At 37.5% G+C, this 25,015-nt stretch overlaps 1 protein-coding gene across 6 annotated transcripts in view; it reads left to right on the forward strand.

Moving 5' to 3' along the window:
• The first annotated feature begins 9,944 nt into the window (after nt 1–9,944).
• Nucleotides 9,945–25,015, forward strand: part of LOC147170457 (chloride channel protein 2-like) — a 104,376-nt gene continuing 89,305 nt past the window's right edge. For 2 of the 6 annotated variants that reach the window (XM_086080597.1, XM_086080598.1), the window contains exon 1: nt 9,945–10,193. In XM_086080597.1, coding sequence (XP_085936723.1) covers nt 10,143–10,193 — 51 coding nt within the window. In that variant the 5' untranslated portion in view covers nt 9,945–10,142. The remainder of the gene's footprint in view (nt 10,194–25,015) is intronic. The other 4 variants (XM_086080601.1, XM_086080599.1, XM_086080600.1 and 1 more) reach the window with 3 other exon arrangements.

A 25,015-nucleotide genomic window follows, 5' to 3' on the forward strand; every position in this document is an offset into this window, starting at 1 on the left:
ACCTCATCCTCCAATACAATCATAAATTAGACATGTCATTGTTGGAAAGGTTATTAGAAATGGCTGTTCACAGTGTACTGTACATGTGTCCATTAAGGAAAGTACATATTGCTGCCATTGTTGGCCAGTCAACACGTGTGGATGTTACAAACTATTGACCAATCTAAAGTGCTGAAAATGGCTGGCTTTCTTTGGCGACCCAATTTTAATGGTTGAACAAACATTTTGGGGCTCTTTTGAAAAGTGATGATTTTGGAAGTACGAGATTCTGCCCAATGGCCACGATACATAGAAAGACAGGCACAAAGGTGCTTCATATTTTGTTTAGATATTGTAGTTTACAACATGCAAGTATGCAAGAGAGCTTTTCATTTTCAACTTTGAGAATTCAGAATGATTTTACTTGCATCTACTCGGGAAAATGACTATCCTCAGAGAGATTGTTTTAGAAAATAAAGAGGTACAAGCCTTTTTTTGTGTTCATGTTGCGTCTCTTAATGAAGGGACAGTTACTGAGCACCCCTAATGTTTTGGTCTGATGAAGGGTGTGCATGGCTTAAAAGGTTTGGGAAAGGCCCCTTATGTGGATAAATATTGCATTATGACGGTCACCACCATGGTAAAGCATGGATGATGCAAATTACGCTAAACTGAAAAGAAGTATATGTGTTTGTTTTTAATCCTCAATTTTTCTTCTTGCATTGTGATTTGATAAGCCTCTTAGACCAGTCCGTCTCCATGGACCCCCTTTTACTGCTGTGACCAAAACATTTGTAAACAAGAACATAACCAGTGAAATATACTTTTGCCCAAGGTTAAATTATGATTTCAGCCAGGATAAATCTTTTGCCAGTAAACATGAATAAACACATGCAGACGATGATGAATAGATAGTGAGTACCAAATATAACAGAAAAACTGCCAGCTTCACTGTTAAGTGGCCCACAATTGATTTTCAAGAGTCATGGAAACTCCTCCAATTGGCCCTGCGTCTTGCTCAAAGTCAGCTGGGGCAGGATCCATCATGACCCAGGACCTTAGTGAAGACAAAGTGATATAGATATAGATATAGATGGATGGATGGGTGTTGGAAATTGGAGTTTTGCACATTCACGTTTAGTAGATCATTTCTGAATACAGTATATGTACAACCTTGTGTTTACATTGTTATTTGATTTTACAGTATTTGGAGCCCCATTCTTGACAAATAAGCAGTAGGCTGCCCCATCCTTTCTACCCCCAAATTCTGGAGGTAGTCATGCATAAACTGTCATGTCGGAGAATGAAATTTGGCCTCAGAACAGATATATAGTATTGTTTACATATATACTATGACGGGCCTTATTTTTTAAAGTGACAGAGACTTTCACACTACTTCCACCATAGTGTTATTCCAATGGTACAGCAATTAGTGTATCAAAGTATTCTCTCTTAAAATCAAACTTTATTTATATAGCTCTCATTTGGCCTTACCATCCAACTTGGGCAAAATTTGGATATCCATATGTAGCCCGCATTGGTAAAATGAGATGGAACTCTCTCAACTAGATGCTGAGAGACAAGTGATGCTTGGTGGCATATGACAAGTTGAATTGAACAATTCTGGTTTGGGGACAATACAAGGATTCCTCGAGTTACGTCGTACGCGACCTACGTCGTTTCAACTTTACGGCACCTTTTACGTTAATTTCCAACACTAATCACGCCATTTTAAAGTTATTTAAAGTTGTATTGTTGTTACCTCCGCCTTCGTTTTGAATATGGAACAAGACTCACTCTAAATTGAATGAAAGTTTTAGTTTTTATGTTTATTCATCAATTTATAACCCATCTTGTAGCTCCATTCATATCTAACAAATATAATAAAAACATCTAATAAATAAAATGTGCTGTTATACTGTTAGTGGTATAATATGTCCACTAATCAATGTTTGTGTTGATTCACATCTTGACAGTAGGTTTTGGATTGGAAATTTAAACATTTGCTTAAAACAATGTTTTACTTCAAGTGGCGTTGGTTCCAATCAAACTTGCACAGCACATGCACACACTGGACAGTCGTTGAGTGTTCAAGCAAACATGCTTTTAAGGGATACTCATCAGTCAATCTTGCTGCATTCGTGTCAGCTGTCTAAGTTTATATTTAACTAATCAAAGAAATGCCAAATAAGAATTATTTTGTGCTTCAGCTGAAGATTGATTGCATTTTCTTTTCTTTCTCTTTCACAATCAATAATTTTGTTTACTATCCGACTACAATAGCTTGTCATGAGGTTGGACCCCCCCCCCCCCTCCAACCCCCCATTATTTATTCTTGACTCCTGACTGTTTCATGGCTTAGAACCATACCTTTGCCTCACCCTGGAAAAATTACCAATATTGACAATGGGATCCTGTTATTAGGCTTTTGCATTTATTAATGCAGATTTCCCCTTGAGGTTGAGTAACAAAAATTGTCTCCCAACAGAGAGGAGTGTTAGAGGAAAGAAATATGTTATTAGTTACTTGGTTGGTACAATATTCCATAAAAGATCAACTTTATACATTGGGAAAAATAAAATTTACTTTTTCATTTACTGTTTACTACTACTACTACTACTACTACCACCGACATTTTTTTTAACACAGGGACCCATTAAAGATGAGACATTTTTCCAAGGATGCCCTCATCCTCACAAGTGCAATTAAATATACTGTAACTATGGTACGGTATGTAACCTTTGGAATTATTTATTTTGAACATTGAAACCAGTTCCACTCCACCCAATGACTATAATTTAACGGAATTACTTATTCAGTGCATGCACTTTTGACAAATTACACAAAATCTTAATTTACTGCAAAGGATTTTGCGGACTCACAAATTAAGGTTCACAGACCTGAGGTGACTGTATGAGAACAGCTTTGCTAAGGTTTCTCCGCTTATGGCTTTGTTCAGTTCGATTTTTAGAAATCAATGTCGATTCAACAGAGAAACAAAACCTGTTTCTCTTATTAACAACGTAGTCAAATTAAAATAAATAAATACCTCCCCAGTGTTCATTTTGACAATAAATTTTAATTTAGTTATAGTTATAGTCTTTTGGCTAAAATTAATTAAAGTTTTTGTCATAATTGAGTCATCTGATTGTATTTTAGTTTTAATCCAATTTTAGTTGATGAAAAAAAAAGAGCAATTTTATTCGACTAAATTGACAGTTCAGCCAATATTTTCCTTCAGCATACATTTCAACTTTTATACAGAAAATTAAAACACACCTATTTGTAACTGCAGTTTAACACGCAAGACACATTTATACAACGGTGTCTTTATTAATTGTTTCAATGAAACATGTTGAACTGGCAATAACTTCGTTTTCATCTAAATAAAAAAAAGTGCATAATTGCTTGAGATTCATTTTACAGTTGCACAATGAATGTACACATGTTTGAACATTAAATAAAGTGCAGTGAACACTGAACTGGCTGACTTAGCACGTCCGCCTCCCAGTGCGGAGGACGTGAGATCGTGTCCGGGCTTCTGCATTCCTGGGTGGAGTTTGCATGTTCTCCCCGTGCTTGCGTGGGTTTTCTCCGGGTACTCCGGTTTCCTCCCACATTCCAAATACATGTATGTCAGGTTAGTTGAACTCTCCAAGTTGTCCATAGGTGTGATTGTGAGTGTGGATGGTTGTTTGGTCGTCTCTGTGTACCCTGCGATTGGCTGGCAACCAGTTCAGGGTGTACCCCGCCTACTGCCCGAAGCCAACTGGGATAGGCTCCAGCGCCCCGCGCGACCCTTGTGAGGACTAGCGGTTAAGAAAATGGATGGATGGATGGATGGATGGATACTGAACTGTTTCTGAATGGTTCTTTTCTCCAACCCGCGTTTCATTCCTTCTGATTGGATTGTGTACATTTTCGTCACTGTGTTGTTTTCATTTTCGTTGTAGTCATTTTAGTTATCGTTATCGTCTCAATAAATGGCTTCTATTTTAGTTTTCGTTTAATTTTCATCAAAAATAAATAAATTGTGCCGAAAATTATGACAAAATTATCACTGTACCTCCCAAATGTTTGCATTTTTGACACCTCTTTTATAATAGTTGTGAGTAGAAGCTATTTCTTCTGTTATATACCTCTTAACTTCTTTTGTAACTTTCTAAATTAATTTGTGTCAAGATTAGTTTATTTGTTCTACATGAGCCACTGTCAAGATGATGTTACGTTTGTGGGTTTTGTCATAGTGGAGTTTAGCAAAAAATAATAATAATAAAGTGCAATTTACTAATAAAAAGGCAATCCAATGGTAATGACAATGCAGGAGTAAGAAAAACACTAAATAATAAATCCCAAAACAGATTCTAAAAGACCCTGGGAACAAAATGCACCTCCACAGGTGACTGACAATAAAACGTGACATATGACATTGTTCAGAGGAAGAAAAGGGAACTTAACTCTTTGACCGCCAAAAACGTTTTAATAACGTCAAGTAAAATCCAAATGAGTGCCGCCAAAGACGTTAAAAGACGTTCACTATGTTATTTTTTTTGGGGGGGGGGGGGGGTAACGGGTGGAGGAAAGCCTTGGCAAGCTGTGCTGAAAGTATCAAGCAGATCGGGTTAGTATAATGACTATTTTTGGGCACTAGATGGCAGCGATGACTCTCTTTGGACAAGATCGGGTAGGAGTCAGTAGAAGACGTGAGGCGGAGCTAGAGTGTTGAGGAGAGAATGGCTGAGGAAGCGAAAATGGTGACCGGTTGCAAGCAGCTCACGCTTGAGCATTTTTTTCAAAGACGAAAAGCATCGACCAATGCTAAAGAGCATATTGATGATGATGATGGTCACTCTGAGGTTGATGCCGGAGTTGGAAGCGTTGACGCCGAAGTTAGAAGCGTTGATGCGGCGGCTTCGATCACGTCGTAAAGCCTCACCGGCTAGCGATGCTAACGGCGGAAAACGTGGTGCACAACCGAGCACTACAGTACAGGCGGACGTTCAATCGGACGATGAAGAGTACCCCGAGTCCAATGCATATTCATCGGAGGAGTGGGTACAGTCTGATCACAGAGAAGACACTGGTTCTGGACTACGATGCCACCATGAATGGAGTGGATAAGATGGATCAGAACATCTCTTACCACCCGGTATAGGAACTGAAGGACATGAGGAAGCCAGACGTAACACCAGGTCACCGTATCATGATCCTAAGAGTAGACTTGATGACAACATGGCCAAACACACACTGCGGTATATACCTGCTACTCCCCGGAAAAAAAGGCCGGCAAGAAAGTGCACGCGAAGGGGCAATCGCAGTGAAACTAATCTTTGGTGCAAATCCTGCTGCGTCCCCTTGCACGCAGGGGAGTTTTACACAATATACCTCACAAAAAGAAAAACTGTGTAGTTGAAACATCCACACAATTGTAAATAGTACCACAGTTGCACACATTTGTAAATAGTTTGCCAAATTGTTTTGTCAAATTGTTACACTGTTGAATATAAATAAACGTATTTTTTGAAAAACACCTTTTCATTGTTGGTGGTAGTGTTTTACAGAAGTAAAGCACTGTTTAGGTGTTTGTGGCATCATTCATGAAAAAAAAAGGTGTCAAATTCACTAGAGTGCATGAAATAATATCGTTTCACAAAAAGCTTGATTTCTCCGTATTTTGGTCCAAAACAGAGCATTTGGGTGAAACTAACCTATTTTCTATTGTTGATTACTGAAAAACGGAATAAGGTAGAAACAAACCTTTTTTGATGAAAGTTCAATCTTTCATTTGGTAGTATCTGTGTTTCCATAGTCCAAACACAACATTTTCTGTGGACCTTGAAAGATCAGTCAAAATGCTTAAATCAACTGGCACCCACATATCCTCTTTTCTGAAAATGCTTGGCAGTCAAAGAGTTAATACAAACAGACTGACGAGACAATGAGGTAAACCTGGGCAAGTAACAGGTGAAGACAAAGACATAATGAGCAGACAGGAAGGCATTATCAGGAGACACAGGAAAACAAAGCAAAATCACAACATAGCAAACGGAAGTGATCTGTGTGAAATGTCAAACTAAAAACCAAAAAATACACAAAACACAGGTCATGAGAGATTAACTGTGACTGGTCAGCTTTATAATGGTTTTATTTGTGAGTACACCAACAAGCCTGCAAGCAGTAATAATCAAGTATGAATAGCTGTCTTGCACTTAAATAGTAGCCGTATTTGTTTTGGATGATATCCAAGATGCCTCTGATTTCTGGGATCAGCTATGCATATAATTTTGTCCAAGCTATACCATTGGTGGTAGTCATATATTTTTCCTCACTGCTGGTCAGTGTATTAAGATTTTTCAGTTCAAAACATTCCATACAGGACAGTTGCCACTTAGAACATACTAGGTTACAGAAAAAAATAATTACAATTAATTGTGTCGCTCAACACGCTACTCTATAAACAAATGCAGTGCAGCTCAGCCTCTGGATAGCGGACGTCATGGAAAGCGATACACTTTTGGCTGTTTAGTATGTCGAACTTGTTCACCCAAAAAAGCATCATGTCAACATGAAAATTCAGTGCGGCGCACGGGTGGAAAAAAACTACATGATGTAAAACACGACTTCAAACAGCCACTCCCAAGCTCTTCTGATCAAACAAAGCAATAACAAAGCCATCAAACACAACAACACTGCATTTTAATTTTGTATTCGATTAAATGTACCTCATAGTTGAATGGCAAATTTAGAAAACTGATTTTTACCTTCACCCATGAATCAGCCTTGGATCGCTGGAAGTATGCCTTGCTTGAAACTTTACACTCATAATTTAACTTTATTGACAGTGGAAGTACCTCTACACATTTGACAGACGTTTCTGGAAGTTTACAGAGATAGTAAAACGCATATAAACTGATTTACTGGCTATATTCAGAAGACTGCAAATCGAGTTACGATATGTTTAAAAGACAGTATCATCACACTACTGTATGTTAAAATGTGTGTTTTAACACACCGTGGAAAATGTAGCATTATTGTAATGCCAGGTTGTAGAAAATAGACATTTCGCCCATTACAAGTATAAAAATAACTAGCATTTTTTTTCAATCATCGCTCTCCTCTGATACCATTCTAAGTGGCTGACTCATAAAAAAAATATTGACAACTAGTGTTTCTGTTAAATATTTACTTTCAGCCATTTTCCATCCATCTACCCATTTTCTGAATCAGAGGTTTTCCCAGCTCAATTTGGAAAACCATTCAACTAACATTTTCACCTCTGGGCAAGTTAAGAATATTAAGTGAACCTAACATGCCTGATTTTGGAAACCAGAATATACTCTACAACAATGCTCCACAATGCCGTCCAGTAATTTTCCAGTAGTAAAGCCATTATGAGTTTCAAGAAAGCGACCCTCTGTGTAATCTTAAAAAAAAGCGCTGCACAATAACGTTGATAAAGGCTGCCTTGTTCAAATGAAATTCACACAAAGCAGATTTGTTTAATGATTAACCTTCTCCACACAAGGCATTTAGTGAAAAATCTTTGCAGACTCAAGTGTGTATTTCTGTGATGTCTTCAATCTCATGTTGACACTCCTGCTTACAGCAATGAATAGACATGTGTATTTTATTTTTTCTTTCATGTCTTTGATCACTAGAAAAGAACACCAAACACTTCAGTTTCTGTATCACATTTACTAGGGTCAACCACATCATGTGTTAGAGATCTTTAATTTTGTTTTTTACACCCTATGAGAGAGACTATGTATTGTCTTAGTCGTAATACTTATCATTAGGGGTTTAGTACTTTTGAACGTGCCAAGCAATGGGTCAAAACATTCCAAACGTACCACAGTTCTACTTAACTATAGAGAAATGCTCCACATATGGACCCCTCGCCAGAACTAGTCCATCGTCCAATCTGACTCGTGAGAATTCTTCTGCCTGTCAGGCATATTTTATTTAATTTACAATAGCCTACACTTTGAAACTCATTATTTTGTTTTGATGCAAGCGCCATAGAACTGAAAGTGTTGGGACTCCTGAGATGCATGCAGTTGACAGAAAAAAGATCACTTACAATCCATATATGCAGTAAGAAACTTTGTGTAGCTCCTGCAGAAGTAACGCTTGTATACAGGGCCGGGGTGGGACTTATTTTCAGCCCTGGAAAAGTCATGGCTCAGACTGACGCCCTTTAGTTAAAGTAACAGTTTGTAATCTTTCGCGCCATCGAGTGGCATTTTAAAAACCCACTGATTTCAATTATATGCAAAAAAATTGTTCTATCACATCAACGTACATTTAAAAATATATATACAGTATAAATATATATATATATATATATATATATATATTAGGGGTGTGCCCAAAAAAATCGATTCTCATTTAGTACGATTCAGAATCGATTTTAAATGTCCCAAAATCGATTTTATTTAAATTATTTTATACTGTCTTGCCTTTGTCTCTGTGTGTATATATATATATATATATATATATATATATATATATAAGATCGCAGGCCTAGTAATCACTAATTATATTACATGGCTGGAGCCTCACCTTACAAGAGGCTGACATGCTTTGCCGCCATCTTCCTGCTACGGCTGTCCAAAGGACAACATTGCAAACATGGTTAGCGCTGGTGGTGCTTGCATCTAATGTCGGACCCAATGGGTCGACTGCTGCTTACCTTCTACAGCTGGAGCCTGCAGGTGGACGTCGGTGAGTTTTGTGATTCGGGCTCCCGCCTCTTGTCACCTTCTGCTTTGCTCACGCAAAAAGTTTTTTTTTACTAGCTTTTTATTAAATTAGCTTCTCCCACTAGCTGCTTTTGTTAGCCACTCCAGCCTAAGGCTTCGACTAATTCCCACTAGACACTCTTGTCAGCTGCTCCAGCTAAAACCGGCTTGCTAGGCTTTATACCGGCTGCCAAGTCGAGCTGTCGCTCGCTGAGTTGCTCGTTCGCTCACGCAAATAATAATTATTGGTAGGCTTGTGAAGTGTAGTCTCTTTGAGCCATCATAGTGTGTGTGCTTCGAAATGCATGCATATTTGCTGTATTCAATGATATAGCAATATCAAGTGGTCAATTATTACACACTGTCACTTTAACAAAGTTTTTTGAAAATTACAAACTCCTCTTTAAGTAAAGTAAGTAAGTAAAATAAAGTAAATTACAGCAAATAATAGACAAGGAATTGAACGTGCTCAAAATGTTTGATTTTAATAAACTACATGTGGATAAGACAACATTTATCCATCCATCCATCCATTTTCTTAACCGCTTGTCCTCACAAGGGTCACTGGAGCCTATCCCAGCTGGCTTCGGGCAGTAGGTAGGGTACATCCTGAACTGGTTGCCAGCCAATCGCAGGGCACACAGAGACGAACAACCATTCACACTCACAATTACACCTATGGACAATTTGGAGTGTTCAATTAACCTGCCACGCATGTCTTTGGAATGTGGGAGGAAACCGGAGTACCCGGAGAAAACCCACGCAAGCACGGGGAGAACATACAAACTCCACCCAGGAAGGCCGAAGCCCGGATTCGATCTCACGTCCTCTGCACTGGGAGGCGGACGTGCTAACCGAGGTGTATAAATAATTGCTCATTTAGGTATATATGTATCATGATCTACAATTTGTGATTACCTAATTATAAATGTGATGCTAGGGGTAAGATTTAATAAGTTTGACTTCTTACTCCTTTTCGGACTAGCAGTTCATGTTTTCACTTGGAATATTACATTGATTTTTGTTTTAGATTTATATATATTTTTTTAATTTTGTTAGTTTATTTTTATGACTGTATGTTAAAAATTCATGATAAAAATAAATAAATATTCAAGCATAAAAGCTAGCAGCGGTTAATTGGGCTTGAATTGGCGCAAGCTGTCTCCAGTTGGGAGTGTCGAAATCACCTCAGGGAGCTCCGCCTCGCAAGTGACTCTCCCCCGGCTGGGACTTGAGGGTATAAAATGAAGAAACTTGGCTATAAGCAGGAGGCACTGCTGAGTTGGTGTTCGCTTTTGAACTCCTCTAAAGAGTGTGCAACTTGTCAAATGCTCTAATCGCTGCACGCACAGTGAGACTTCGCTGCCGGTGCGCTCTCAATTCCGAACAGCAAGCTTTCACCCGGGCAGCACGGAGCTCACCATGGCTGGGGACGGCTCCGACCAGCGGGCGCTGCAGTATGAGCAAACTCTGGTAAGTTGAAGTGCTGTCATCTCAAGTCGAGCTCGTCAGTCACACACTCGAATGTCACTTCTACACACTGTTGAGTGAAGCCGAACTTCACCGAACACACCGCCGGATACAGCGGGTGACATCGACATTGATATCAAAGCGGTTTAAAGTTCATTTAGAGTAGCGACATCAACATGTAAACATTTCCTATGCGTTTCGCCAATCACTGGCGTATTCATGTCGCTGCTGCTGAAAATGAATGAACAAGTTGAATCTTTAAAAAAAAAAGTTTGAGCTGTAGTACTTTCACGTGGTCCATTTGTCTACTGTCTACGTTGGCACGTGACTCTTTGGTTGACTTAAATAATAAACAGAGCACAACTAGCATAACAAAGCTAAAGGCAAGATATCCTTCACGTCTATTGATACATGATTATAAAGTATCCCTTTGAAACGAGATAACATCCAAGGTCAAATTTGTCATCAATAATCACAGCACAAGCCTTGTTTAAGATGTTTGGTGGGTACAAGTTCAGCATAAGTACCTGTATTGTACATGTTGGGTATGTAATGACCCCCCCCCCCCCAAAAAGAAAAGATCTATTGACATAAATTATTAATCTAAATTACCTTACGTTTTTCCTCTTTGGTCTGCACTCTGCAGTGTTGTAGACATACATATTGGGAAGCAATATTTTGCATTAGTCATTTAATTTTTTTTATTTACTTAACTTGGCAAATAATAGATTTACCTTTTTTATATTTGACTTGCAACCGTTGTGGTCTCGTTTTAGATCTAAGGATTGGTCCCTCAGAATGATAGAGGGCACCGTTTCAGTCCAATCCAGTGTGTGCATGCGTGCACTTGCATGTAAATGTCTTGGAGCTTTTACTGACAAAACCTCTGTCAGGCTTGAAGAATCTTCTATTTGAGTAGACTTGTTTTATGGGCCTAAAGGACCTATTCAGCAAGAGAGCACTGCTTAAAATGAAGGGACACCACTGTAACACATCTATGAAGTCCGTTTCCTTTTCTTGAGTAACTTTCCTTTTAGAAAGCCCCTTAAAAAACACACACACACACACGCGCACACACACACACTGTGTCATTTAATCTTTGTATGTGTGTTTGAGAGATTACACAATGTGCTACCTGCTGATTCAGCACTGGACGCTCTGTCACCCTGGCGGGGTCTCATGCTCCGACCAGAGCAACATGCTCAAGCAGCTTTTGCTACAGAAAAGTCCCCAGCACCTCCTCTGTTTAGTGTCCATCACCCTGCTGATAATCTGAGGATAAACAAAACATCAAAATCGAAACAAATTATTTATTTGCCAGAATAGCCTGTGATAGTATTAATGGGCTCTCTTTGGGCCTGTCTTCAGCTCCTTGTGGGTTGTAGTAGCATGGTTTCTTTGTATGAAAATGGCAGTTGTTGGTTTGTTGTGGGAAGAAGAGTCAAAGGATCCATTGTAGCATAGATTTTGTAGACTGTGAGAAATACTGTGCTACTGAGACGTTTGTATTGAAAATCAGTTGAAGACTGAAATTACGGTTAGTACTAGCATGCGTGTGGGCTTGGTGTTATGGCAAGTATTGTTTTTAATTAATAACTGGTTGAATTAAACCCCTTAGTTACCCCCTAAATCTGAATTGTGCATTCAGCTGAGGAATTGTGGACTATTCTGTGCTTTGTGGGCCACTTTCTGCTCAATTGCACCACAGTGTACAAAGCCAGGTCCAGAAAGGCCTGGTTGGAAGAGTTTGGTTTTGAAGAGGAGAGCCCTAATCGCAACACCTTTGAGAAGAACTTGAAATGAAAATGAGAGCCAGGCTGCTTTCAGTTCCAATATCAGTAACCTTTAAGTACACAAATGGTCTTCTGGGTGAATGAACGAAAAATGTCTTGTAAAATAGTCTTTGCAAAAGAGTGAAAGCTTTCATAGCTACAAATTTGGGGCATTTTATTTCCTGTGGAATTGTTAGTAGACTGGCTGGGTGACGGGTGTCCTAATATTTTTGCCTTGAAGTGTGAATGTAACTGTAGTTGGGTTTCCATCCACCCATTTTTATTCAAATATTCAAGAAATGCGAAAATAAAACTGAATGGAGACACTAGAAATTTCGAAAAAGGGCCCAAAATTTGCCAAATAGTTTTTACGCTTGGAGGGGGTGGATTTTGAAACGTATCAAGAAAAGGAAAATGCTAATTTTGGCTATGGAAACAGGTTTTGCCAATAAACGCTGACAAGACTGGATACACGTTGCACGTTTTGACCGAATATTACGACACATGTACGGTTGTAGTCACAAAGCAATGGCCGACAATAAAGTAAGGTATGTTTGTGGGGGGTGAAACTGAATTTTTTTTGGAATAAATTAAAGAAGCAAATATTAATGCAGTTTTAAATGGAAAATAGCAAAGAAACACTTCGTTTGATCAAGAATTACAAAAGCAAACGTCATCACACGGCATAGTCGCTTCCTCTTCTTCTTGTTTTAAATAACTGGTGGATCACAATTCTTTGGTGTATACCGCCACCTACAGCGGCGGAGTCCCCTTTCAATATTTGCAAAAGAAGAACAGATGGAAACGGGCATACATCGCATGTCCGTTTTGCACATTTTCAGTAAATTCGCGTAAACATTTTTTTAAACAATTGGATGGAAACCCCACTTGTGTGCCTTGAACATTGCATCCCAGTAAGGTGGTAATGCTTGTAGGCTTAATGCTGCTGAACCAAAGCATTTGGTATACATTGACAAGACTTTATTAAAAAACAGTACTGTATTGTGGTAAAAGTACAAATGCTTTTAAGGAATGTATTTTTTCCCGTGCTGTGCATTTGTTGAGTAAAAAGAATAGTGTGGGTGAATAAACGCCTCACTTGTTCTGCTGGGATCTCATTTCCAGCAAATGTTTTTAGCAAACTGATAAATATAGTTTCAGTTTTTATCTGATGAAAATAAGTTATGGAAGTTATTAGACAAAGCTATGTCACAGTGAGCAATGCACACAAACAGTAGTTAGAAATAAAACCATGGCCAGTGAAAACAAGTAGATGATAAATGGGCGTTTAAAGCAGTGCTAGCTTGCCCCTTGCATGATAATTAGATGTGTGGCGTTATAAACGGGCAGATTCTCGGTTTGCAATAACACAATACAGCATCGGGCCGTAGGACATGAAAAAGTTGTGACAATGTGGGCTTAGATGACCATTGTAAATCATCGTGTTGACATGTTGACGTGTCATTTAGCGTAGAGGCTTGGCATGAGATAAAAGGTTCTGGCCTTCAAGTACTTTGACATTATACAATGTCTGAGAATCACATTTCCTTGTCAATCATTGATTCAGTGTATCAACAATGTGTAACTTACTGCTGCTTAAAAAATTATGAAATGGCAGGAGGTGGGAGTACCTTTTTTTTTTTTTTTAAATAATATGCTTTTTAACATTTGCATGCAAATTATTTCCTTTTGTTGAGAGCTGGCTAATGGTCATCTCAGCTTTTGCTTGACCCCGGTGGAGGGCTGTTGTGTCTTCGAACATCATAACCTTAATTACTGCAATAACATCCTTAAACGGTCACACTTCCTCTTGGCCTTCCTTGTCAGAGCAGCACAATACTGTGTCAAAAGTAAGATGTACAGTGCAGACAAACACAAGTGCTTGGGTCTGATGTGAACTTGGTTAATTTTATTTTAAGAATATGCCCGAGACTAATAAAAATGAGCAACCAAATACAAATGGCCCACAAGGCTGAACTTTGGACGCCACTGGCTGGTCTGCACACTGACAAGTGGGTTAGTTGTGACAAGGTGGTACAATAGAGGCATTTAATTTACAATGCATCTTCAATCTGGAGATTTTATGTGGTTGTAGAAGTGTTGGAGCCATGTCCACACTAAAACTTGTTTGGTCAAGTGCTGATAGGACAATCAGTAGCCTTTTATTAAGTATTTGGTAGATGTGTAACAAGTTCTCATGTTTTGACTTTGAGTTTGGTTTTGTTGTGTCTAATATCCCTCAGCCACATTCTATTTTGGTAAATGGAGGAGTAGTTATCACGCCTCCCATTTAGCAGTTTGGTCCATTCAGGCCTCATGTTTGTGCTGGGAAAATTATGTGTGAAGAACATACTACTAGCAATAACAATAAGGAATTCGCAAGTCGTATAACCACAACCTTTAATGCCATGAGTCATAGGCCTTTCTGATTTTGGAAATCTTTATACTGTGGCATGCTATTTTAACTCCTACCTATTTTCTTAAAAAAAAAAAAAAAGGTTATGGACTCTTACTGACTCTATTCTTTAACTAAACAAAAGTCAAATGAAAGTATGCCACAAAGAACAATATAAATTAATAATTAATTATCTGTGCCAGTGTGGTGGCCATTTGTCTTAAGGTGACACAAGCCAAGGGCATCGGTTGTTACTGTTGTTGACCTCACTTTGGAATTTTTCTTACACCCTATACTCAAGTAGCTAGTGATTTTATTTATTTATGTATTCATAACTTTTATTTATAAATATTTTTGACAACAAATATGGAGCCATTCAGTCCGCTATGCCTTTTGTTTTTGTTTTATTTATTTATTTTATTTTATTTTTTTGTGGAAGGATGTCAGGTTGACAAGTACTTGACCCATGCATTTAATGACTGTACAAAAGGTTGTTTGAGTAGTGTTTGTTCAGTGCTAAAGTGTGAATATTCTGCTGGCTTGAAGCATAGATAAGCATCAAAAGCTTTCAACATTTTTTCACCCAAGTAACAAAAGGACGTCCTTGGCTGTTCTTGTTTGCCAAAATGATCCATCCTGCTCCGTTATTGCCCAAAGCACTTGTAGTGTGAACCAATCACAGATGTTCACAAACAAAAAAGAAAGCTTTTGGTAATTTTGCTAACAAATGCATAATAGAACAGATTGACCCAGCTGCATGTAAAACTAAAAGTTGAAATTGTCATTTGCTGTGCTGATGATCAAGCACTAGAGAAAGGGCTATAGAAATACTAAGCTTGAAGACTCGATAGATTAGAAGATAATTTTGATTTTGGTGATATTGTGCCATTTTTATAAATGTATGATATTTTTCATTGGTAGCATTCAACTCCTTATACTGTGACGCTAATGGCACAAAATGCTTACAGGGCCAGTGACTCATTATTTTCATAAAATCAAATCCTGATTGGTGAACATTGGGTAATGCTTCTTCAGTGAAGTATGCATTCACTTTGACCAGCATTACCCCCTTAATTATTTAAAAACATCTACCCAGTCATACACAAAGTAGATTGAAAATGTGATTTTGGATAAGTCCAGAAGTAGAACGACTGAACAATATATAGTTTTGGGATCAAACGCAATTTTGTGATCGTCAAAGCGGTGTTTTTCTTCTTTAAAAGGGCTCTTATCAACCAAGCCCAACAATCGGCGGCATGCTTGTGGACAGGTCACGTCCAAGCTGGTTAAAAAAAGCCGTGCATCTACGTCACGCCGACCCATACTGCCGGGAGTCCTTTCTTTGCTGGCTGCTTGAGAATGCTAAGCTAACTTGCTCCGCACCACGCAGCTCTCTCCTCCAAGTAACTAGACCTAAACTCCGTGGCAATAGTAAGCTACCCTTCTAACAAATAACGCTTTCGCTAAACATGCAACACACAGAAGATGGAGACGCTAATGCTAATTGCTACTGTAAAATGCAGTCGAGAAACATCAACATAAGTGCTTGGGTGTACAGCACACGTCTTAGAAATGTGGCTATTGACAATTCCGAACATCCGGGCAATTCTGATTCTTCCCCAATGCAACACCTTTATACAGTGAAAACAAACGGCGGATTGTATTGCTTTTGCCTGTGACTATCATACGAACCACACAGATTGTTATAGTCAAATGACATCTCATCACATTTTAAAATCAAAACTAATCCTCTCAAATCAAACTACAACAATCCAAAGTCCAATGCTTTTCAATGAGCAGAGAGATTTCTTTCACCGAATTGAATGCCATTTTGACTTTTTGACTCATCTCTGAATTGTCAATACTGTAATTCGCGCTTATTGTTGAGGCCGAAAGATTTCTGGAACATATTGAAGTGTGTGCTAATGTAGCTGTTATCTTATTTTATCGCTACTTATTCATTGTAATACAAATGTTCTGTTCATAACTGCATGCTCTCTGGCCTGATACGGATACGATTATGTTTCAGTGCTTTGTCATTCATGATTCATCCCTGATCATTCACAGACTGTAATACATTTAAGAGAGATGCCGCTTTACTTTGAGTGGTAATCATGTACTAAAATGTATTATTATTATACTGAATATTACATGTACATTAAATTCAATTCCCAAAAAATATTTCATTCTTTAAAAGAAAAAGAAATGAAAGGGGACAGAAAGAAGAAAACTTGTGATATCAACGCACACAAATATGCATATGTATTTGTTGATGATGATAATAACATATCTAAAACCTTCTCAAAACAGCTTAAACACTGCCCTACACAATCCTATTTAGGCAATGCTACCTCCCCACAACCCTTCCCCTCCTCTAATCTGTAATTGTTTTATTTGTAGTCTATTTAGATAAGGGGGAAGGTGTGTGTTTGTTTTCATGTAACTTGGACTCAATATTAGATGTTAGCTTGGAGAAACAGATGCCAATGGAAACAGAAGTGAGAAGTGGAAACCGTACTAGAACCATTCAGGAGCCAGGGCAGGATCAGTCACCGAAGTCATACGTTGTGATACACGTTGTTTATTTGCAGCGAACGAATCAGTCATAGCATCATCAATAGGTGTGGTTATTTTCTAAGTGATGCGTCAAGTTCGTTTGCAGTGAACAGGTCACATTTGCTCAGGCGTAACCAGTCCCTCCCCAACTTGCACATTGTTGACGCTATTTGCCCAAAATTCACGAGTGACTAAACGACGGCAGTTCCATTCAAGATGCGTTCGTTTAAATTAATAGTTTTTGAAAGGCACAACTGATTTACGGTGTTCTTTTGTCAACTGGTGTTATCGTCTGTACCTGTCAAAAACACCAGAAGTTGAACCCTTCCCAACATTTCTCAGCTGTCACTCTGGTCACAGAGGATAACCTTGAAGAGGTGGCATGCCATTCAAAGTTGACATAGAAGAAGATGACAGATAAGACGATACAAGAGGATGTTCATTTTATAATCTGCTGTTTATGTTTTAGGTTGCTTAATTTGGGAACTGCGTTTGTTGATAGCACATTTTTGATCATATGATCTTGTTTATATATCAACTGCACATCATTAAAAAGTTCCAGACAGGAACGCTTGGTTATTTTAGAAACCTTCACAGTTTTATTTTTATGTATCGTTAATAATTTGTCTGCTGTTACTAAATTATTTAGTTTTTATTAATTTTTCCTTTCGGACACATTACATCTGAAAGAAGGGCTGACTGTTTGAAGCCATGGCTTATTAGTAACCCGTCCTAATCAATTCTTACTAAACGCATCAGTCATATACATTTCTTTACTATTTGAAGTTGCAGTGGACATCATAGTAGTTCTTGTGCTGTCCAAAGTTTTTCTGTTTACCATTTAAGGCAAACAAACAAAATAGAACATCCAAATGACATAATCTACAAAACTATTTTTGACGTGGAGGGATTTCATCATTGTGCACTCATATAGATGTTTGTCACAATAAAAGGGGGATGTTGCATTATTGTGTTCATTTTTTTCCAAATAAGTAATTCCTGCACTTCCTTAATCTTTCTCTCTCCCTCATAAAAACAAACAAACTGGCATTTAAACGGGGGTGTTTAGACTTTTCATATCTGCTGTGTATTATACTATGTCTGTCTACCCACCCATTAGATCGCTTGACTGTTTTGAGGAACTTTTTTTGATCACATGATCAAGTAGAGAAGTTATTCCCAACCTTAACTGAGCCAAGGCAAATGCAGTATTATAAGTTTGAAAAATATCATGGCACACCACCAAACATGTCACAAAAAGTGGATGCACATATCAATTATATTATTTTTGCCATTTAGTAGAAAAAAAACTTATTTGCTCTGACGGTCTCTGTAAGTAACTTTCATAGATGGACAGATGCTAGATATATCATTTGTAAACAAAATATTGTTTTGGTCAATTAAGCAATATTTGGCAATTTAAGAATCACTGAATAAAGACGAATAATCAGAATAAGAAAATCCTGTACTTTTGAGGGGGGAAAAAAAAGTTTTTATAATCAACTTTGATTTATCAACAAATCCAAACTAACTGATGGTGCATATCATAATATTGATATTCACATGTAAAATTTGTTTTAAATCGCCATAGTATTCACAATGTTTAATTTGGTGTGTGAATTACTGTCTGTCAAAGCATGTTTTAGGACTAACAAAAGTCAGTGTAACACAGTGCTTCTACAATATTTTTATCTTGACTAAAAATTAATCCTATAATGAAGTTAACATTGTTTTTGACCCAATTCAGTCTCTCGGATCAGAGATTTATTCTACAGTAGGTCCCCTTTTCTTCCAACAAGCACACACTTTGTTTGAAAGACTGCCCATTGGGTCTCAGTTTAGTGCGCGTGTGACTAGACTGTTAACTTGTTTGTTTTGGAGTGGAGCCACTTTTTTTAAATTATTATTTTTAAACTTTCTATTCATTTTCCTTTTGTACTCGCGTCATTAAAAAATGTCATCCTATTTTATATACAGTACTGGTATCTATATAGAGTAAAACAGTATTGCATCATCTTGTTTGCAGAGTTAGCCTTATTTTAGAAGATTTTTAACATGATTGTGTCAACACATTTAACGGTAAATCGCTCTGTTAATAATAATAATAAGGCACTTATTTCAGCAAACGAGAGAGTTTGCTTCCTGAGCACTCCTGACTGAGGTGCCTTTGTGCAAGTGTGCCGCATGGCTGGTTGTGCAACACAAAGATAGCTCCATCTTACCAGAATCAAGTTTGACAACTTTTTTAGGAGTCATTAATGATCAACATCATGCACGGCACATTTTTATATTTCTGATAATAATCTACATTTGATTGAAAGCTAATTTACTAGTGAGTAGAGGTGGGAATCTTTGAATGTCTCACGATTCAATTCAGATTTTTGGGGTCTGCAATTCGATTCAGAATCTATTTTCGGTTAAGAATGATTTTTGATTCAAAATGATTTGATTGACAATGATTTTTGCTTTAATTTATAGATGTGCAAGGGATCATAATGATATACTCTAGTCTGACTCGTTAATGCTGATTAGCGCGCAACTCGCGGCACTTTTATTACTCAAAAGAACGGTTCCACGCTGCAAGAAAACAACTTTTTTTTTTGGAATAACGTGATCGTGACTTTTTCCTTCTGCTCTCTAATGTGGCTACAACTTAACAGTGTATCAGACCGCGTGGAACCATACTGCCCCTAAGTGGCCAAATCAAGTACAACATGAACAACACTCAATAAAGACACACGCAATCAAAGGAAAGACAGTATAAAATAATTTAAATAGATTTTGGGACATTTAAAATTGATTCTGAATCGTACTATATGAGAATCGCGATTTTTACAAGTTTATTAAATTGTCTGTTCATTTGTTAATTGATAAGTCAGCGATTTAATCACTTTTCACATCCGACAAGGGCTTCACAATATATCGAAAAAATATCAATGTTGTGACATTGGCCCATGCAATATGCGTATTGCAAAGACAAGCAATAAGTATCATATGGAATTGTATGCTTTTAATCTGAATTTGACCAGTCAGTGGCGAACTTATGTGCATCGCCATCCAATAGTTGAATATTGTCTAGGGTAATTACAATTAACTCAGAATACATTGAGTTTGCTCATTCTTTCATAAGATAATAAAAATGTAATTTCAATAGGTACATGTAAAATATCGCTATATTCAACAATTTTATTGCATATCGCATGTTTTTCCAATATCGTGCAACCATGGTTATGACCCACTTTTATAGAAATTCAGAACAATAAAGCATATTTGGGTTTAAACATAGTCTCTGTAAATACATTTACAGTATCTTTATTTAAAGTCCGTTTGACCACCAAAAACATAATGCTATTGCTAGCTGTGATGCAGACTAAATTTAGTGACTATAGCATAAATTAATAGAGCCGGCCTGAGCCAATATGGCACCCTAGGCAAGATTCTCATATGGTGCATGCCTCCGATTTATACACACTTACAACAACAAAAAGTAATTATAAATGTTAAGAATTAAGTTTCTTTAAAAAGAAAAAAATTTTTTTTTTTAAGCGGTCCACGATTCACCCGAAATTGTTCCGCGACCCATTTTGCATCCCGACCCACCAGTTGTGAATCACTGATCTAGAAAGTCAGCAGTCTTTCAAGACAGTCTTTGTAGTTTGTGTAACGTGGAAGTCTCAAACAAATCATAGTCAGGAACTGATCCCCGCCAACCATCAATTTTCTGAGTGATTTTTCAAGGCTGCTTTAGCTATTTTTTTCCCTGTTGGCAAGGAAAACAAAGAGAAGAAATGGTTGAGAAGAAAGGAGAGATTGTGGATATTTGAGAGGTTGCAGGCATTGATTGTTCCGTACACTGACTGATTCTTTCACTTGATGGCAGAAGGCCCAATTAACCTGCAGATCCACCTGTTGCCATAAATAATAATACCTTTGTGTTCATCTAAACGGGCAGAATTGTTTATGGATGTATACTATTTGTGACATTTTTAGTTTGGATTTGCATAATGAGGAGGATTTATTCTCGTGTGCCTTTCATATAATTAATATCCAAATTGCGTTCACATTGCAGTAGCAGCTCACTTCGTTGATGTAATTAGATGCATGCATGGCGACATTTGCTTTCAATGCAAAGGGCTGTTTACAGTGATTTTAATGTATATTCAATTTCACACTATATGGCTGCGTCTGTCGGTGCTCCATATGCTGAAAACTGACAAAGTCCTGACTCCCGACTGGGTTGACCTCCGGATTGGTAATTTACAGGACAGTGATTTTAGAAAATGCTTGCTCAGATGGCCAGTTCAAAGAAGCATGTTTGTGTGAGAGGATTTCATCACTAAAATGGGTTTTCTTATTTTTTTGTCCGCATTGAAATGTTCTTCTACAGTTACAATTACCACTTGTAGATTGTATGTTCAGTTGTACAATATATTCGATGAGTTACCAGTGGACTTGGAATGGGCTCTTTGCACAAATCCACTACTTCCTGAACTCAATACCACTCCTTCATTTCCTGTCTTTCATGATTGGTCAAACTGATTAATCCAGGTGTGCCTGACCTCAGTAACCACTACGACAATGGCCAGACACACCTGGATTAATCAGTTTGACCAATCATGAAAGACAGGAAATGAAGGGAGTGGTGCTGAGTTTAGGAAGTAGTGAATTTGTGCAAAGAGCCCATAGTCATTACCAAAGATGTAGCATTATCCTTTTTGCTGTCGTGTGTTACTGTTAAATCAAAACTCCCCATCCCCCGCCTTTTCCTTTCCTTTTGTTCCTTCATGTATGCTGCCCTTTCGGCCATGTGTCCCTGGCTGCGCAGTTAATCAAAATTGAATCGGGATTTCGATTTTGGCTTCTCAAGATCGTAAGAACATTTTAAATCTAAGAAAAATAGCCAATGTGTTGAATGGAGCAGTGTGTGTGTGTGTTTGCAAGTTACTATGTATGCTGTGATAGCATTCTGAATAAATCACATTGCTTGTGTAGTAAGCGTGAGACGTGTGCTGTTCTGCCCCTCCCTGAGCGTGCTTTTACAGGGTTTACACAGTAAATTAATTTTGCGAAAATTAAGGCATTAAATGGACAGGAAATATCACAAAACTTAAATGCTTAGATTGTTCCTAATCTGTAAAAAAAAAAAAGAAGTGTTAAGTGTAATTGCAACTTTCTCCTTCTACTCTTTAATCTAAACATGACATACATATGATGCACCACACTGCCCTAATTGGCCAATACTCACACAGCATTAACATTGTTTTTATTGCTTTTATTTTAGTATATAATTTCATATTATTCGCAATTTATTATCCAGTGGTTCTTTCAAATTTATTTAAAGTTGAGTTTTCAAGGATTCAAAGAATTGTCGTACCAACACATGTTTTCTCATGATATGGCACAAAATGATACCCGTGGTCCCAAACGAGCTTAGTAAGAACAAAGACAAATAGAACAACAAATAAGATCAAATAAATACATTAAAGAGATGAGGGCGACGCTAGTTTACGGTTTGAATGTGTGCAAAGATGCAATGTAGAAAAGATGTGGATGCAGCAAAACAAAAATGCAAGAGGAATTGCTCATATTTACAAGGCCATTTTGTACTGGACTATAAACAAGTGTTAAAAACTAAATTGTTGTTTTGAGTAGTTGTTTTGTTTGTTGAAAAAAATGCAAAGTCTTGAAATCAATAAATAATGATTTTATTAATTGTGATTTCTATATCAATCAAAAAATAATCCTGATAATTATTTTTTGCATCCAGCCCTTCTGTTCTCCTCCACTGCTCTTGGCCCTCCCAAATTACTTTGTATCCCCTGTCTCAATACACTTGTTTAAATCAAGGGCTTGCACACATCAATCTTTTACTTACACATTAGCTCAGGCCTCAGCAATTGAGTTACTTTGCTCCCTCCCCATCCTGAGGTTACGAAGTGCGGATGAGAGAATAAAATGTTAGTCTGATACATTGTTGAGGCATGCAAGAGCGGTGACCTCACTTTTAGATGAAGACATTTTCAGATTCCTATGTCTGCATATGCTGCAGTGCTCCCACAGTATGAGCCAGGCAAAATAAACCTCAAACATAACCTGAACATGCAGAAACTCAAGAATTGCCTGCTGATGAGGCAATATTACACACAAATGATGTGCACAGCGATATTAATGTGGACATTGCTCACTGTATCACTCACTGCTCAAAAGCAGTGACTATTTCAAATATTTTTCCACGACTGTGACCTATAACCTTTACAAATAAACAGACCACTGCTCGTCAAAATAAACTTGTACAACGTGATCTGATACATTAAATAGCGTATAAGTGTGTCCATTTAGCATTAAGAATATAATATACAGTACCAGTTATTGCCAGAAAATGCCATCAGTTGCTGATATTGCACACATTTCAACAAAATTCTGTCTTAAATTTAATTGCTTCTTCCTTGTTTGTCAACATGAAGAAGGATCTCTTGCCAAATATAATCTACAATAATTCTCTGTTTTGACAAATGTAAATTGTTTGTGCATTAACACTAAAATAAATCTTCAATTCTGAAATGTTTTTTCATATTGCTATCGCCCCTCTCAATAGCTAATCATTAATGATCCTGTAAGTTAATAGATAAAAGGAGATAATACAGTGCATGCCTTGACTACTTTTCATATAGCTGCTTGGTGTCCTGAGCACAGTGACAGAATGACATGCAACAATTGTAACACGAAAACTGTAACTTGAGATGAATAAACATAAAACGGTGGATTTTTGTCAGTAGCATTAATGATGTCTTCTGTATTTTATAAAGCCTTAAAAACGCATAGAAATACTTAATGGCTCTGTAATAGCCATTTTGCAACATATTGTTTGAAAGTACCTCTTTATGACTCTAGGACAGTATATTGTAAATTTTTAACAGTTACTGTATTTTTGGTATTCCAGCTGCAGGTTGTGCTCAGCTTGTCGGTCAAACAATAACACACACACAAATAAATAAATAAATAAATAAAAAATAAAAATAAAATAAAAAGCGAAAATAAAACTGAATGGAAACGCAAAAAATTCGAAAAATAGGCCCAAAATTCGGCAAAAAGTTTTTACGCTTAGGGTTGGATTTTGAAGCGTAACGAAAAAAGGAAAATGCCAATTTTGGGTACGGAAACAGGCTTAGCAAATAACCGCTGGCAAGGCCAGATACGCGTCACACGTTTTAATTTTACGTCACACGTACATTTGTAGTCACAAAGCAATATCGGACGATAGGGGTGTGAATTGCCTAGTACCTGGCGATTCGATTCATAGGTCACGATTCGATTATATACCGATTAATCCCGATACTAATCTATAAATTGATATTGCGATTTTATTTATTTTTATTTTTTTTACTCAAATTTAGAAAATACTAATCAGTAAACTTGTACATGTACACTGTGAGATTTGTATGAAAATGTATTTATTTATCTGAAAATTCAGGCTTATAACCGTGCCACTGCATTTAACAAACAGGTTGCAGTCGGTTTCATGTCTGAACAGCACTGAAATAAAATATTAAGGCTTAATGTTCCACTAATATAACATTCTTCCATGCTTAATGTGTGACTCCCAACCCTAAGTAACATGTTTTGTTGAATATACCCATAAAAAAAATTATGTTTAAAAATCGATTCGGCCGCATATCGAATTGATTTGAGAATTGCGCGCTGAAATATCGCGATATATTGCCGAATCGATTTTTTTCCTAACACTTCTATTGGACGATAAAGTAAGGTATGTTTGGGGGGACGACGAAACAGAAATATTTTTGGAATTCATTAAAGAAGCGAATATTAATGTTATTTTAGATGGAAAAAAGTTAGGTTTATCAAGAATGACAAACTCATACAACGTCATTGCACTGCGCAGTCGCTTCCTGGTCTTCTTCTTTTAAATTACTGGTGGATCACATCTCTATGGTGTATACCGCCACCTACAGCGACGGAGTCCCTTTTCAATATTCGCAAAAGAAGAACAGATGGAAACGGACATAAGCCACATGTCCGTTTTGCACATACCCAGTAAATGTGCTTAACTCTTTGACTGCCATAAACGTTATAAAACGTTTAGC

This window comes from Leptonotus elevatus, chromosome 7 (assembly GCF_054856555.1).
Source record: "Leptonotus elevatus isolate MCC_2025b chromosome 7, RoL_Lele_1.0, whole genome shotgun sequence".
NCBI classification, from domain to species: Eukaryota; Metazoa; Chordata; class Actinopteri; order Syngnathiformes; family Syngnathidae; genus Leptonotus; species Leptonotus elevatus.